Source organism: Capricornis sumatraensis, chromosome 8, assembly GCF_032405125.1.
Source record: "Capricornis sumatraensis isolate serow.1 chromosome 8, serow.2, whole genome shotgun sequence".
NCBI classification, from domain to species: Eukaryota; Metazoa; Chordata; class Mammalia; order Artiodactyla; family Bovidae; genus Capricornis; species Capricornis sumatraensis.
In genome coordinates, this window is record NC_091076.1 from 91,104,518 (window position 1) to 91,119,818 (window position 15,301).

Below are 15,301 nucleotides of genomic sequence, written 5' to 3' on the forward strand. Positions count from 1 at the left end.
TCTATATTTCTGTTTTTGTGCTGGTACCATACTGTCTTGATGACCGTAGCTTTGTAGTATAATCTGAAGTCAGGAAGGTTGATTTCTCCAGGTCCATTCTCCTTTCTCAAGACTGCTTTGGCTATTTGGGGTCTTTTGTGTTTCCATGTGAATTGTGAAATTTTTGTTCTAGTTCTGTGAAAAACGCCATTGGTAATTTGATAGGGATCACATTGAATCTGTAGATTGCACTTGGTAGTATAGTCATTTTCACGATATTGATTCTTCCTACCTAGGAACATGGAATATCTCTCCATCTGTTTACGCTGTCTTTTATTTCTTTCATTAGTGTCTTAAAATTTTCTGTGTACAGTTCTTTTGTATCCTTAAGTAAATTTATTCCTAGATATTTAATTCTTTTTGTTGCAATGGTGAATGGAATGATTCCTTAATTTTTCCAATTTTTCATTGTTAGTATATAGAAATGCAAGTGATTTCTGTGCATTGATTTTGTATCCTGCAACTTTACTAAATTCACTGATTAGCTCTAATAATTTTCTGATACTATCTTTAGGTTTTTCTATGTACAGTATCATGTCATCTGCAGACAGTGAGAGCTTTACTTCATCTTTTATGATCTGGATTCCTTTTATTTCTTTTTCTTCTCTGATTGCTGTAGCTAGAGTCCCAGAACTATGTTGAATACTAGTGGCAAAAGTGGACACCCTTGTCTTGTTCCTGATCTTAGGGGGAATGCTTTCAGTTTTTCACCCTGAGAATAATGTTTGCTGTAGACTTGTCATATATGGCCTTTACTATGTTGAGGTAATTTCCTTCTATGTTCATTTTTTGAAGAATTTTAATCATAAATAGGTGCTGAATTTTTTCAAAGGCTCTTTCTGCATCTACTGAGATTATCATAAGGTTTTCATCTTTCTGCCGGGGTCCAGCCCCGGTGGATCCAGGGAATTTGAAGAGGGGATGGAGTCAGCGTCTGGGAAAGGACTATTTAATTAGAAATATAAAGAGATTAGGAAAGAATAGTGTAGTAGGAAAATTTAGTGGAGAAAAGATGCTGAATAACTTGGTTTACGTGGAGAGCTAATAAAACCTCGAGACAAGAGGTTTGCACCATCTACGTAGGCCACCAGCACCCACTTGAATAGCAGAGGGTGCCCTGCCTTGGGCTCCCTTTCGCGTGGGTCTTAGAAGCCAGGGCAAGTAAGTAGACTTGCTGAGCCTCCACGCTTCAGATGGGAATTCAGCCAGAAAAGGAGAGGGAGGGAGAGGGAGAAAGAGAGAGAGAAAGAGAGATTCGACACGGGGGAGCCAGATTTCCAAGAAACCAGTTCGAGAAGCTGGTCTGAGAAACTGGTCCATCCTTTATTGTTTGGGAAAGCTTTTTATACTTTTGGTTGTACATAGAGATCAATGGATAATACAAAGTTATGCAGGGTCAGCAGCCCTGACTCTTATCAAGACCAGGCTTTCTTTCTGCAAATCTTTCCATATACAAAGGGTCTCAGGTGATTTACATTATCTTCTGGCCAGAAGGCCAATTAACATTTTACAGCCCTTTTCTGATAAGGGTAATAGTGTTGTTCTTCCCAAAGTCTGGTGCCACTCTCAGAAAGCACTAAATAAAGTTACATTCTCACATAGCAAGGACACAACAATTTATAACAAAGAAAGAGGAGTACAGTGATTTATAACAAAGAGAAAATTAATTAACTCAAAAGTCTAGTGTTGCTAACATCAAAAACTACTATATTCCTTTTTCTATATCCCAATTACATTGATTAATATCCTTCAGGTGCTTAAAAGATAAAGAATATGGAGGTCTGGCAGCAAACATTAACTCAACAATGAAATCCTTCACCAAACTAATTCTTAGCTGTAAAAGGCTCTATATCTTTAAAATGTTTTAAGCTGCATGCCTCTCATGGTTGGGGGGCTGTAAACAATCACAAGTTGTAAAAGTCTCCAACCGTCAGGCAAGTTAGAGAGCCATCAGAGGGATTTGAGCTGAAACATTCCCCTCATATGCAGGAGACCAGTTGGAGCTCTAAGTTAACTTTTTCCAGAGAAAAGTGGTTGGGTCAGTTCAGTCACTCAGTCGTGTCTGACTCTTTGCGACCCCATGAATCGCAGCACGCCAGGCCTCCCTGTCCAACACCAACTCCCGGAGTTCACTCAGACTCACGTCCATCGAGTCAGTGATGCCATCCAGCCATCTCATCCTTGGTCGTTCCCTTCTCCTCCTGCCCCCAATCCCTCCCAGCATCAGAGTCTTTTCCAATGAGTCAACTCTTCTCATGAGGTGGCCAAAGTACTAGAGTTTCAGCTTTAGCATCATTCCTTCCAAAGAAATCCCAGGGTTGATCTCCTTCAGAATGGACTGGTTGGATCTCCTTGCAGTCCAAGGGACTCTCAAGAGTCTTCTCCAACACCACAGTTCAAAAGCATCAATTCTTCGGCACTCAGCCTTCTTCACAGTCCAACTCTCACATCCATACATGACCACAGGAAAAACCATAGCCTTGACTAGATGGACCTTAGTCGGCAAAGTAATGTCTCTGCTTTTGAATATTCTATCTAGGTGGGTCATAACTTTTCTTCCAAGGAGTAAGCGTCTTTTAATTTCATGGCTGCAGTCACCATCTGCAGTGATATTTGAGCCCAGAAAAATAGAGTCAGCCACTGTTTCCACTGTTTCCCCATCTATTTGCCATAAAGTGATGGGACCAGATGCCATGATCTTAGTTTTCTGAATGTTGAGTTTCAAGCCAACTTTTTCACTCTCCTCTTTCAATTTCATCAAAAGGCTCTTTAGTTCTTCTTTGCTTTCTGCCATAAGGGTGGTGTCATCTGCATATCTGAGGTTATTGATATTTCTCCTGGAAATCTTGATTCCAGCTTGTGCTTCATCCAGCTCAGCATTTCTCATGATGTCCTCTGCATATACGTTAAATAAGCAGGGTGACAATATACAGCCTTGATGTATTCCTTTTCCAATTTGGAACCAGTCTGTTGTTCCATGTCCAGTTCTTACTGTTGCTTCCTGACCTGCATACAGATTTCTCAGGAGGCAGGTCAGGTGGTCTGGTATTCCATCTCTTTAAGAATTTTCCAGAGTTTATTGTGGTCCACACAGTCAAAGGCTTTGGCAAAGTCAATAAAGTCAGAAGTAAATATTTTTCTGGAACTCTCTTGCTTTTTCTATGATCCAATTTATGTTGGCAATTTGATCTCTGGTTACTCTGCATTTTCTAAATCCAGCTTGAACATCTAGAAGTCCATGTTTCATGTACTATTGAAGCCTGACTTGGAGAATTTTGAACATCACTTACTAGTGTGTGAGATGAGTGCAATTGTGTGGTAGTTTGAGCATTCTTTGGCATTGCCTTTCTTTGGGACTGGAATGAAAACTGACCTTTTCCAGTCCTGTGGCCACTGCTGAGTTTTCCAAATTTGCTGGCATACTGAGTGCAGCACTTTCACAGCATCATCTTTCAGGATTTGAAATAACTCAAGTGGAATCCCATCACCTCCACTAGCTTTGTTTGTAATGATGCTTCTTTAGACCCACTTGACTTCACATTCCAGAATGTCTGGCTCTAGGTTGGTGATCACACCATCTTGATTATCTGGGTCGTGAAGATCTTTTCTGTATAGTTCTTCTGTGTATTCTTGCCACCTTATCTTCTGCTTCTGTAAGACCCATCACCTTGAGGGATATACAGGAACAGAGCCTTGGTCCTTCTAGGGACCTATTATACCCCCTTTCCTCCTTAGGTCGGAGAAGGCAATGGCAATCCACTCCAGTACTCTTGCCTGGAAAATTGCCTCTATGGATGGAGGGGCCTGGTAGGCTACAGTCCATGGGGTTGCGAAGAGTCGGACATGACTGAGCGACTTCACTTTCACTTTTCACTTTCATGCATTGGAGAAGGAAATGGAAACCCACTCCAGTATTCTTGCCTAGAGAATCCCAGGGACGGCAGAGCCTGGTGGGCTGCTGTCTATGGGGTTGCACAGGGTTGGACATGACTGATGCAACTTAGCAGCAGCAGCAGGCTTTTAGGTACCCATCCATCTCTTTTTTTTTGTCCTCTGCCATCAGAGAAATATAGCTTAGGGGCCCAGATCCCCTCTTTCAGGTCAAGGCAAACACTTATCGTTGAAACAGTTATTGGGCAGCAATCGTACAAGGCATGGGTTTGGCAGTAGTGGGGAGATGGTAAAAATGTGTAAAGTAAGCTCTCCTTCTCTCAAATGCTTCCAGACTAGTTAATATTGTAATATTTGTATTTCTTATAATCTAATAGGGAACATAATTAGGCATTTTGGCTCTAGTGTTCTCTGCCTAGGATTCATTAGAAGAATAAAATAAAAATAATTCAAGGATAACTCTAGTGCTTATTATCTGCTTAATAATAATTATTATTATCTGCTTAACACTTTCAGAAGGATCTTGAAATCAAATTTTCATGAATGGATTACAACATGGGTATCTATAGAGTATTAAGAGTCAGCTGAATATAATATTTGATCTGAGGAAATTATGTTTTCAGTTTATCGAATTTATTTCCCTTTCTTGGAGATGTTGATCAAGAGAGTTACAAACATTAAGTGTGCTTTGTAATGCAAATGAAGTACTCCATCAAAAGAACTTAAATTCTAAGCCAGAACTTTGGATTAACCTCCTTTACATTTGAAATATTGTTTAAATATTTATTCAAAAGGGATCTGAAAATTAATCCCTATAAAAATTGAGTATTAAAAAATGAGTTAAAACATTTATTGGGTGCTTACCCCTAAGTATACTTTATGATAATTTATTTGTTTAATCTTTACAATAACCACTTGAGAGAAGTACTGTTATTGTTTTTTAGATGAACCTGAAATGTACTACTGTGAAAAGGAACAGACTTGCTATATGTCAAAGGACGGCAGGCTGGGGGTTCAGTGGAAGGATTTTTATTCCTTTTGAGTTTGTCTCATATTGAGTTATTGGGAAAGTCTCATGAAAATCCGGGGAGAAATCTTGATTATTTTTTAAAGTTTTCATGCAGATCAAGAGCTGTTAGATGTTCGCACATCTGTACCACAGACACGAACATTTTAAAGATAAGACAATACCACCAGTGATAACTTGCTAAAGGAAGAAGGTTTATTGACTAAAAAGAACTGACAACATTTCCTGTAGGGTAATCAAATGAGTATTCATATTTATATGTGATGTTCTTCCAGATAAATGGGAAGATACTATTGATAATGCTAATGATTGCCCAGACAGAGATTATATTTCAGCAACAGGAAGATAAGAGGACAGACCTTTTTTTAAGACTTGCTCATTTTCCCAGACAGATATATTATGCCTTCTCTTCTCAGAGAGTTTTGGACATATGCTGTCTCTTGTATATCAGATTAATTGCTTTGAGATTTCTCTTCCAGGGAGTGGAGCCTGGTGGTAAGTATTTTGCTGCGCTGGTCTACCTCCTCAAGGACTTTCTTAACCACAATGGCTTTGATTGGATCTAAAATTCAAATTTTAAAAGGAAAGTTTTAGAGAGTTGAAACAAGATGAATAAAATCACAATAGCTAAAATGTGGAAGCAACCTGTGTCCCTTAATAGATAAGTGGATAACAAAATATGGCATATCCATATGGTGTAATATTATTCAACCTTAAAAAGAGGAAATTTTGACCCATGCTACAGCATGGATGAGTCTTGAGGATATTATGCTAAGAGAAAATAAATCAATCACAAAAAGACAAATATTATATGATTCCACTTATATGAGGTACCTAGAGTAGTCAAATTCATAGCAACAGAAAGTAGAATGGTGGTTGAAGAAACTGGAGGGAGGAGGAGGAAAGGGGAGTTTTTTTTTTTTAAACAGGAATAGAGTTTCAATTTCTCAAGATGAAAAGAGATAGACAGTGATGATGGCTACACAAGAATAGGAATGTACTTAATGCCAGTGAACTATACACTTAATACGGTTAAGATAGTTAATTTTATGTTCTGTGTATTTTACCACAGTAAAAAAGTGGAAAAATAATGTCATATTAATTCAAGGAATAATAGAAAACATTCTATTATATATAGAATATATTCTATATAGAGAATATAGAATAGAATAAATATTCTATTTCTATAGAAAGGACTATGCAGGAAGCACAAAGACTCATTTTTGGGGAATTCTGATTTCTTGGTTAACTAAAAATATGATGACAAAACACTTTGTTTAAAATTAGCACACATCACTACAGTTAGACATCCAGCGCACACACTGGTGTCTACTACAGTCCTTTATTACATCTGTTCTTACTGAGGCCTGGAAATATGAAAACAGTCAAGCTGGGCATTGAAAATGAAGTAGAATAACATAAAGCCAGGATTCCATTCTAATTACCTTTCATTTGGTTTCCCATATTTCCAGCTGCATAGTCTTTAGACTTGTAACCTCCAGACTTGCAAGCCCTGTGGATGCAAATTGTTGAAAATGTCACATAGGAGAGTGACTTAGAAAGAAATCCTTCACCTAGATTCACTCTTTTGTTTTCTTTTTTTTTGTTTTATTATTAATAGTATCCTGACCAGAGATTGAACCTACACCCCCTGAAGTGGAAGCTTAGTGTCTTAACACTGGACTGTCAGGGAAGTCCCCCTCTTTTTTTTTTACTCTTGTTTTCTTTAGCTGTTTGGTGAGAAGAGTTTCAGTGGGTCACGCAGTTGAAGCTACTTTGCTTTAGCAACAAGAGGTGGTTTTTAAAAACTTCTCACCTTAAATAACAGTGCTTGTGGCACCTTGATTTTGTAAGATGTGGCTAATTTGTATCTTGGCAGTAGTGTATCACGCTCAATATTTAGCATTTATGACCATAAATATGGTCATTTCAATTTATGTTCACTTTCCAGGTATCTAAGTTCAGCAGATTTTGGTATATTGCATTTTCCCTGTAAAGAATTCCACTTACCCATCATCTCCACCAATGAGGAGACAGTAGGTCTCGATTTCTTTTTCCAGGTGGACCTTGATGTCCAGGAGCTGTTCATACTCCAGTTTCTGGCCCTCAGTCTCAGTCCTGACTTGGTGCAGCTGCTCCTCCAGGGCCCCGATCTGAGCCTGGATCTGGGCCAGCTGTGCACAGTAGTTGCCCTCTGTCTCTGTCAAGGAGCACTCCAGGGAGTGTTTCTGTTAGGAAACAGTAAAGAATCTGGGATGGATATACAGATATGCAGACATTTGCTTTAATAGATGACTTTTTCCTTTTGTTACCTTTCCCTATAATTGTTTTAGATTTCACATTGACACACAGTTAAGAAGACACTCTATGACACTCTTAAAAATCAGAAAATTTTTCTTTTTTGGTAGAATAAGCCAAAAGATATCGATGATGCTGTTTCAGCTGTTACATAAAATACCATAATTTTCTTATGTTCTAAGTAACTACATAAAAATATATATTTTTTGATATATGGATATATTCTCAACACAGTTAAGGCTTTTAACATCAACCGGCACACATTTAAAATGGGAACATAGGAGCTTAATTTCCAAAATACACAAACAGCTCCTATAGCTCAATATAAAATAAAAAACCCAATCAAAAAGTGGACAGAAGACTCAAGTAAACATTTCTCCAAATAAGAAATACAGATGGCCAATAGGCATATGAAAAGATGCTCAACATCACTAATTATTAGAGAAATGCAAATCAAAACTACAATGAAGTATCAGCTTGTACCATTCAGAATGGCCATCCTCAAAAAGTCTACAAATAATAAACTGGAGAAAACGTGAAGAAAAAGGAACCCTCCCACACTGTTGGTCGGAATGTAAATTGGTATAGCCATTATGGAAAAGAAGTATGGAGGTTCCTTAAAAAACTAAAAATAGAGTTACTATATGATCCAGCAATCCCATTCCTGGGCACATATCCAGAGAAAATATTAACTTGAAAAGATACGTGCACACCAATGTTCATAGCAATACTATTTACAGTAGCCAAGACATGGAAGGAACCTAAATACCCATCAAGAGATGAATGGATAAAGAAAATGTGGTGTGTATATACACAATGGAATACTACTCAGCCATAAAAGAGAATGAAATAATGCCATGTGCAGCAACATGGACACAACTAGAGATTATCATATATGTGAAGTCAGAGAAAGATAAATATATATTACTTATATGTAGAACCTAAAAAGTGATGCAAATGAACTTATTTACAAAACATACAGACTCACAGACATAGAAAACAAATTTATGGTTACCAAAGGGGGAAGGGGGAAAAGAGATAAATTAGGATTTGGGGCTTAACAGCTATACACTACTTTATATAAAATAGATAAACAAGGTCCTACTGTATAGCACAGGGAACAATATTCAATATTTTGTAATAATCTATATAAAAATATATGTAATATTCACATATTAAATGTTAGTTATTATGATCATTATAGCATCATAGATGTTGGAATCAGTTTTGCAGCTAAAGTCTATGTATATATCTGAATCACTTTGCTCTATACCTCAAACTAATACAGCATTGTAAATCAACTATGGATCAGTTTTAAAAAAAGAAGAAAAAAGATAACCTAGGAGATGGTAAGAGATGAGCCTTTTCATACCGTGGCTAGGAGAGACTGAAGTTCAATTTCCAGTGTTTGGAGGTTGCGCTTCATCTCTGTCAGCTCATTCCTGGCTGAGGTGGTGGCTCCCACATCCTCAGTGATCTGCTGTTGCAGCGAAGCGCTCTATCAAGGGGTAAAGCATGGAGCACATCTCAGTTTTGTGAACAGTGCTCAAAAGCAGAGGGGAAGTTTTCAGGTTAAGGCTCACCTTTTCGTTGAACCAAGCCTCAGCATCCCTGCGGTTCTGCTCGGCCAGGGCTTCGTACTCGGCTCGCATGTTGTTCAGCAGAACCGTGAGGTCCACGCCGGGCGCTGCGTTCATCTCCACGTTCACGTTGCCTCCGGCCGCGCACTGCAGAACCTGCATTTCCTGGAGGCGGAAGAGCGTTCAGCCCAGCTGTGTAGGGATGTCCAGAAAGTCTAGAGGCTTAGATTTGGCAGGGCTCTTTAGAGTTTTTCCGGGTCCACCTCCCAGGCTGTGCAGCTGCCTCTACATTTCGTATTTCCTGTCTCATGAAGTAATGTGTTTTATTCTCATAAAGTTTTAATTGCTCCAAAGCTCTTCCTTCTGGTCAATTTAATTTCTGCTCCTATAACTCCAATTTATCGATTTAGTTCTGCTGCACAGAAAAGAGTCTTCCTTTCTCAAATGAAAGTCCCTAAGATATTTAAAATTAGTTATTCTTATCTCTTATTCTATTTATTTATGGCTGAAATGTCTCCACCTTGATGCCTTGGTCTGCATTTTACTTAAGAGACCAGCTTTGAAGTGTTCTCTGATCAGCTCTCTTGATCTCAGACAGTAGGACCATGATCTAACAGCTGAGTCTAAAGAATTCTGAATAATTATAAACAAATATTTGTTATATATTTATATTTACAATTTAAACATATTTGTTTATTTGTAGTTAATAAAGGGAGAACCTACTCTTGTAAAGAATCCTAGCTGTCAGTTAGCTTTTAAGCTTATACAAGGACTAGTGTCATGATGGACTTGGGTGTCAGATCTCTGCATGAACTCCGGTTCTGCCATATAGTGGTTAAGTGAACTTGGGAAAATCCTTAACTTTTTAGTCTTGATTTTCAGATAAAATAAGAAAAAAAAAATATCCTTCTCTGGGTGGTTGAAAGATGTGAAAGAATTATTAGTGATAAGACCTAGTAATACTATCTGGTATATAAATGCTAAACAAATGCTAGTTATTATGATCATTGTCATCATCACAGAAGCTGGAATCAATTTTGCAGCCAAAGTCTACTTATTATCCCATCCAAGGTGTGGGCTGTTGGGATGCACTCAGTTCTAAGGCTGTGGATAGCAGACATCACTGCTAAGACTGTGTACATTGAAACAGTAGGGATCAGCTTTAGGTCTCTACTGCAGAAACCCTCCTGCCTGTCCTGGGCTCTGAATTGGACCTAATGACAATAATGAGGCTTTCTTTTTTCCCGGTGATCTGTATACCTTCTCTTTCTCCAGGTGGGGTTTTCATTTCTGAGGATTTAGTGAAAACTTGCTCAGTTCAAGCAGAAAAAGAAAAAGATAAAAAAAAGATGCATGTGGGTCTGTCTGTGAGTGAATCATTTAAAAAATCAATTGTATTCAATTCATCAAAAATTTGTTATAGTGACTTCCCTGATGGTCCAGTGGTTAAGACTCTGAGCTTCCACTGCAAGGGGCACGGGTTCAATCTCTGGTTGGGGAACTGAGATACCACACGCTGAGTGGTGCAGCCAAAGATTAAAAAAAAAAAGATTACGTAGCTACCATGGGCTATAAACATTCCTGAACCTGTATGTTCATATTAATGTTCTTTAAGTAGATATTGTTTCAAGACAGCCTCATGGCTAATTAAATTGCATTTTTTAGCTTGATCTCCTGCTTTGAGGTTTGGCATGACTCTTAGAACTTTTTTGACTATTTTAAAATAAATTCAATTTTGAAGAATAAAGATCTCTCAGAAAACAGTTGTTCTGAAAGCATTCCCCCAAATGTGTCCAGAGTTATGGCTGTATGGTCTGATTTTTTAAAAATCTAACTTCCAATGGTAACCACTTTGGAAATGTATGTTTATTTGGAAGTGTACATTTTTATATGTTTAATTTCAGCCTCATTATTTTTATATATGTTGTTTATATCTATTATATATATTAAGATTATACATTAAGGACATATGCTTAAGTGTATACAAAGTAAGTGTTTAAGTGTTTTAAATCTGCCACTGTTCTATAGAAATCTAGATCTGGTTTCCTTAAGATATCCTTAAAATATATTTATTTTATCTAATTAGATGTAATCTCCTAAGTATGCCATTTTAACTCAGCCATAATTGCCTAGCTGAAACATTGCTCTTGTAACCCTGATTGGTATGGAAAAGAAGATTCTTTCCCCCTCCCTGCCATGGGAAATTTGGTGCAAGGTCAGAGGTGAATCTGGGCTAATACTTCACCACTGCTACAAACCACTCAGGCCCCATGTCTTTCTGATCACGGATCTTTAGTGCCAATTTCTTACTTAAGAAATCAAATCCATTATCTCCTGTTAGATGGATAGTGTCTGCAGAGGGATGGCAATATGTGGGCAGTCAGCTCTTACCTCTTTATGGTTCTTTTTGAGGTAAGTCAGCTCTTCACTCAGGGTTTCATACTGAATCTCCAGGTCTGTTCTGCAGAGGGTGATTTCATCCAGAACTCTGCGAAGCCCATTGACATCGCTCTCTACGCTCTGATGAAGAGCCAGCTCATTTTCATACCTTAAAGAGGGTTAATGATTTTCCAGTTTATTTCATGGTTGGAGAAGTGGTCACTGATCAATGATAAAATGCTAGAATTCTGTAATTTTTGAGTGACACATTTGGTCTAGATGAGAGGGGAGTTTGGAAGAGAATGGATACATGTATATGTATGGCTGAGTCCCTTTGCTATTCACCTGAAACTATCACAGCATTGCTAATTGGCTATAACCCAATACAAAATAAAAAGTTAAAAAAATATAAAGTGACACGTTTTGTCACAAGAGACATTTTCAAAATTTATTGTATCATAATTATTTTGAGATATTTCCTTGGCAGAAAAAGAACTAGGGTTTTGCACACTGCTTTGATAGCAGTTCATACGTTATATTTCGTAGCCAAAGAGTAAAAAAATAATAACATTCTGTTTAAGTCCAAGTGTTTTACACTGTTGGAACCAGAGTTGGTAATATTTAATGAGGGATCAAAAAATAAATTTAATGAAATGCTTATCATTGACCTTGTGAAATTTTTTTTTTTCTCTCTGTGAGGCTACTTACTTGAGTCTGAAATCATCAGCAGTCAGCCTGGCATTATCGATCTGCAGAACAGCATTGGCATTGCTGGTGGTGGAAGCAATGATCTGGAAGCAGGGAGTTTGACTTTTTAGAGGCAATTTATCATAACTGATAAAAACCAAAAAAAGCGTGTATGTGTTTAAGATTAAGAAATGGAAATAATCCAAGTTAATATAGTTACTAGATAGTGACATTTTCATCATAACTATTGAATCTACTTAGTGCTTATTTCCAACGCTAAATTGAAATTCCCTTTAAGAAGTCACAAGTAGAAATGAGAAATGTTTTTAGTATACAGTGAAGAAAGAAAAAGAACATTTGGAAATAAAAGTACATAAAAAGGATGGCAAAGTGTAGTTTCTTACCTGGTTTTTAAGATCCTCGATTATCGGGAAATATCTACTATAGTCATGATCAAGACCACGGCAAGAACCGGGCCCAAATTTCTCGTACCAGCCCTTGATTTTCTGCTCCAGGTCAGCGTTGGCCTCCTCCAGGGCACGGACATTCTCCAGGTAGGATGCGAGGCGGTCATTGAGATTCTGCATGGTCACCTTCTCATTGCCAGAAAGGAGGCCCCCCTCATTCATAGTAAAGCCAGCACAGGGATTGCCCCCCAAGGCGTTTCCTCCTGATGAGCTGCTCCCAAAGGCACATGAGAAACTGCTTCCAATTCCAGGCATGCTGCAAGCATTTCCAGCTCCGAAGCTGGCTCCTGCACCGGAGAGCCTGAGTGAGCCCGTGGTGGGACGGGGACTGGCCCTCCTGGATCCACTGGGAAGTCGAAGAGACATGGTATCAGGACAAGCGTGTTGCAGAGATGTGCTTATGAAAGTCGGAATAGAGTGACTGCCCATCCCAGCTCATCTGTTGTCCTTTTTATAGACAATGCTCAAGTGTGTTTGGATGAAATTCTGCCTACATAGAGTCAAACACCGCTTGCCAGCCTCAGCAAGTTAGCTTAATTGGATGAATTTTCCTAATTAGTATCTAACTTTGCCTGGCTCATTTCTGTAGGAGGGCAGTTGCCCCCAGGTTGGTGGTTATCTGAGAAATGGGTCTGGGTGGAGCAATTTCAGGTTCCTTATTACATTTTTAAATTGCGAGTGAGTCATTCCTCACTTCCCTCCTTAGAAGATAAAAACTCACCAGTCCATCACCGAATAAAAATCTGGCGTCATGGTTTTGGGCTGTTAGGCCAAGGTAGATTTTGATGTTTCTGAGACTTTTACTGCTTCTGTTTTTACAGTTCTTTCCATAGAAATAGAGGACAGGACAGCAATCATTAGTTCCCCAGCTTGGGTCTTCAACCACCGACTTTTCTCCTCGACTCTTGCTACTGTTTCTGGTGGGAAGTTGATTTCCATTTTGGCTGACGTGCGGGGTGTTTTGTTGACATGTACTTATGTCTGGGTATAGTTGTCTTCTCACATCCATTTTGGTAATTAGGAACACACCCCTAATTGCTGTTATGGGTTGTGGGAGTTTGGAAGGACATTAACTTATTTCCTGACCTTGCAAAATTTGAAGCAGAAACCTGGAAAGAAATATTTCACCTGTTTCTACTTCGTGGTGGTTTCGCTTAGGTGAAAGTCATCAGTAAGCTACTTTCTGGATGTGGATTCCCACATATTTATTGAAAAGTCTAAATATATGGCAATTTGGGGGAAAAAATCTGGAAATTGGCTTATGGACAAAATTTCCATGAATATTTATTATGTGAGGCTGTTGTGAAAATATGGGTTAATTCCTTCATTCATTTAGAACCTACTATGTGCCAGTCATTGTTCTGACACTTGTGATAAGTAGAATCATACATTATTTGTCCTTTTGTGACTGGCTTGTTTCACTTAGCAAAATTTCTTCAGAGTTCATCCACGTGGCAGCATGTATCAGATTTTCCTCTTTCTAAGCCTGAATAATGTTCCATTGCATGTGTTTTGTTTATCCATTCATCAGTCAGTGGCCACTTGGGTTGCATCCACTTTTTAGTTATTTTAATGTATAATGCAACTATGAACATGGATGTATAAATATCTGTTCCAGTCTTTGTGTACCCTTTTCATGGGAACATACCCCACAGTAGAATTACTAGATCATATGGAAATTTTATTTTTAATTTTTTGAAGAAATACTGTACTATTTTCCATAGTGGCTGCACTATTTTATATTCCCATACATAGTGCACAAGGATTTTAATTTCTCCACATCATCACGAACATTTGTTATTTCCTTTTTTTGATAGTAACCATATCAGGTGGTACCTCATTATAATTTTGACTTGCATTTCCCTAATGATTGGTGATGTTGGGCAGCTTTTCATGTCCTTGTTGGACATTTACATATCTTCTCTGGAGAAATGTCTACTTAAGTCCTTGCCCACTTAAAATATCATGTTGGATTTTTTTTGGGTTAAGTTGTAGGAGTTTGTTTTATATTCTGGATATTAACTCATTATCGTCTTATTTTTAAATAGGTTGAATTAAGAGTTGAATGACTGAGTGACTAAGCACACACATGCACACATCACTCTTCATTTTTGGATTGTGATTATTTTATCTAACTTCAGAAGGTGATTAACTCTATGAGGTCATAAAATTGTGTTCCAGTAATATACTCGAAACATTTTGCCTTTCACATTTAAGGCTTTGGTAGTTTGGAATAATTTTTGTATATTCTGTGATATATAATCAAATTTCATTTTTCCAATATGGGTAATGATTTCAGCACTGTGTACAGAACAGTGTCACCCTCTCCCTGCAATGCCATGCCACATTGTCATAAAGAAACTGTCCAATGCCTCAATAAGTCAGGAAATCAAAGTCCTCAATAAATCTTCATTTAGGTGGGGATTCAGCTGTTACTATTTTTTGGTCTGGTGCAGAAACATACCGTTTTGGTTACCATTGCTCCATAATATAACTTGGTATCTGGTAAGGCAAGTATTCCTTTGTTCTTTGTTCTTATTTGCCATCAAGTCAAATATTCCTTCTGTATTGCTCTTTCATATAAAATTTAAAGCCTGATTCTCAAATGCAATAATAGCCCAAGCTTGAAATCCATAAAGCTATTTGAAGGAAATTGACATCTCTGTGATATTGTGTATGTCTATCCAAAAAGTTGAATATTCTTTCCATTTATTTAGGTCTTCCTTAATGTTCTTCAGTGAAAAGGTACAGATTTCTTCATAATATGCTTTTGCATCCTTTTAAAAGAACTATTTCCAGATACTTATCTAATATTGCTAAAGATATCTTTTAGAAATCGTACTTTCTGGACAAATTCTACTAAGAAACGCAATTGATATCTGTGCAGTGGGTTTGATCAGCTTTACTACAGTCTGTTCCCTCCCTGCCCCAGT

The 15,301-nt window shown here is 37.9% G+C and overlaps 1 protein-coding gene across 1 annotated transcript; it reads right to left on the reverse strand.

The window, feature by feature from the left end:
* Positions 1–5,409: 5,409 nt before the first annotated feature.
* KRT25 (keratin 25) lies at positions 5,410–12,734 on the reverse strand. The gene is made up of 8 exons (XM_068977852.1): positions 12,306–12,734; positions 11,923–12,005; positions 11,227–11,383; positions 8,839–9,000; positions 8,628–8,753; positions 6,968–7,185; positions 6,403–6,470; positions 5,410–5,519 (listed from the first exon to the last, which is right to left on the reverse strand). Exons 1-8 carry the CDS (start codon positions 12,732–12,734, stop codon positions 5,410–5,412), a joined length of 1,353 nt encoding a protein of 450 aa, XP_068833953.1.
* Between the last annotated feature and the right edge of the window lie 2,567 nt (positions 12,735–15,301).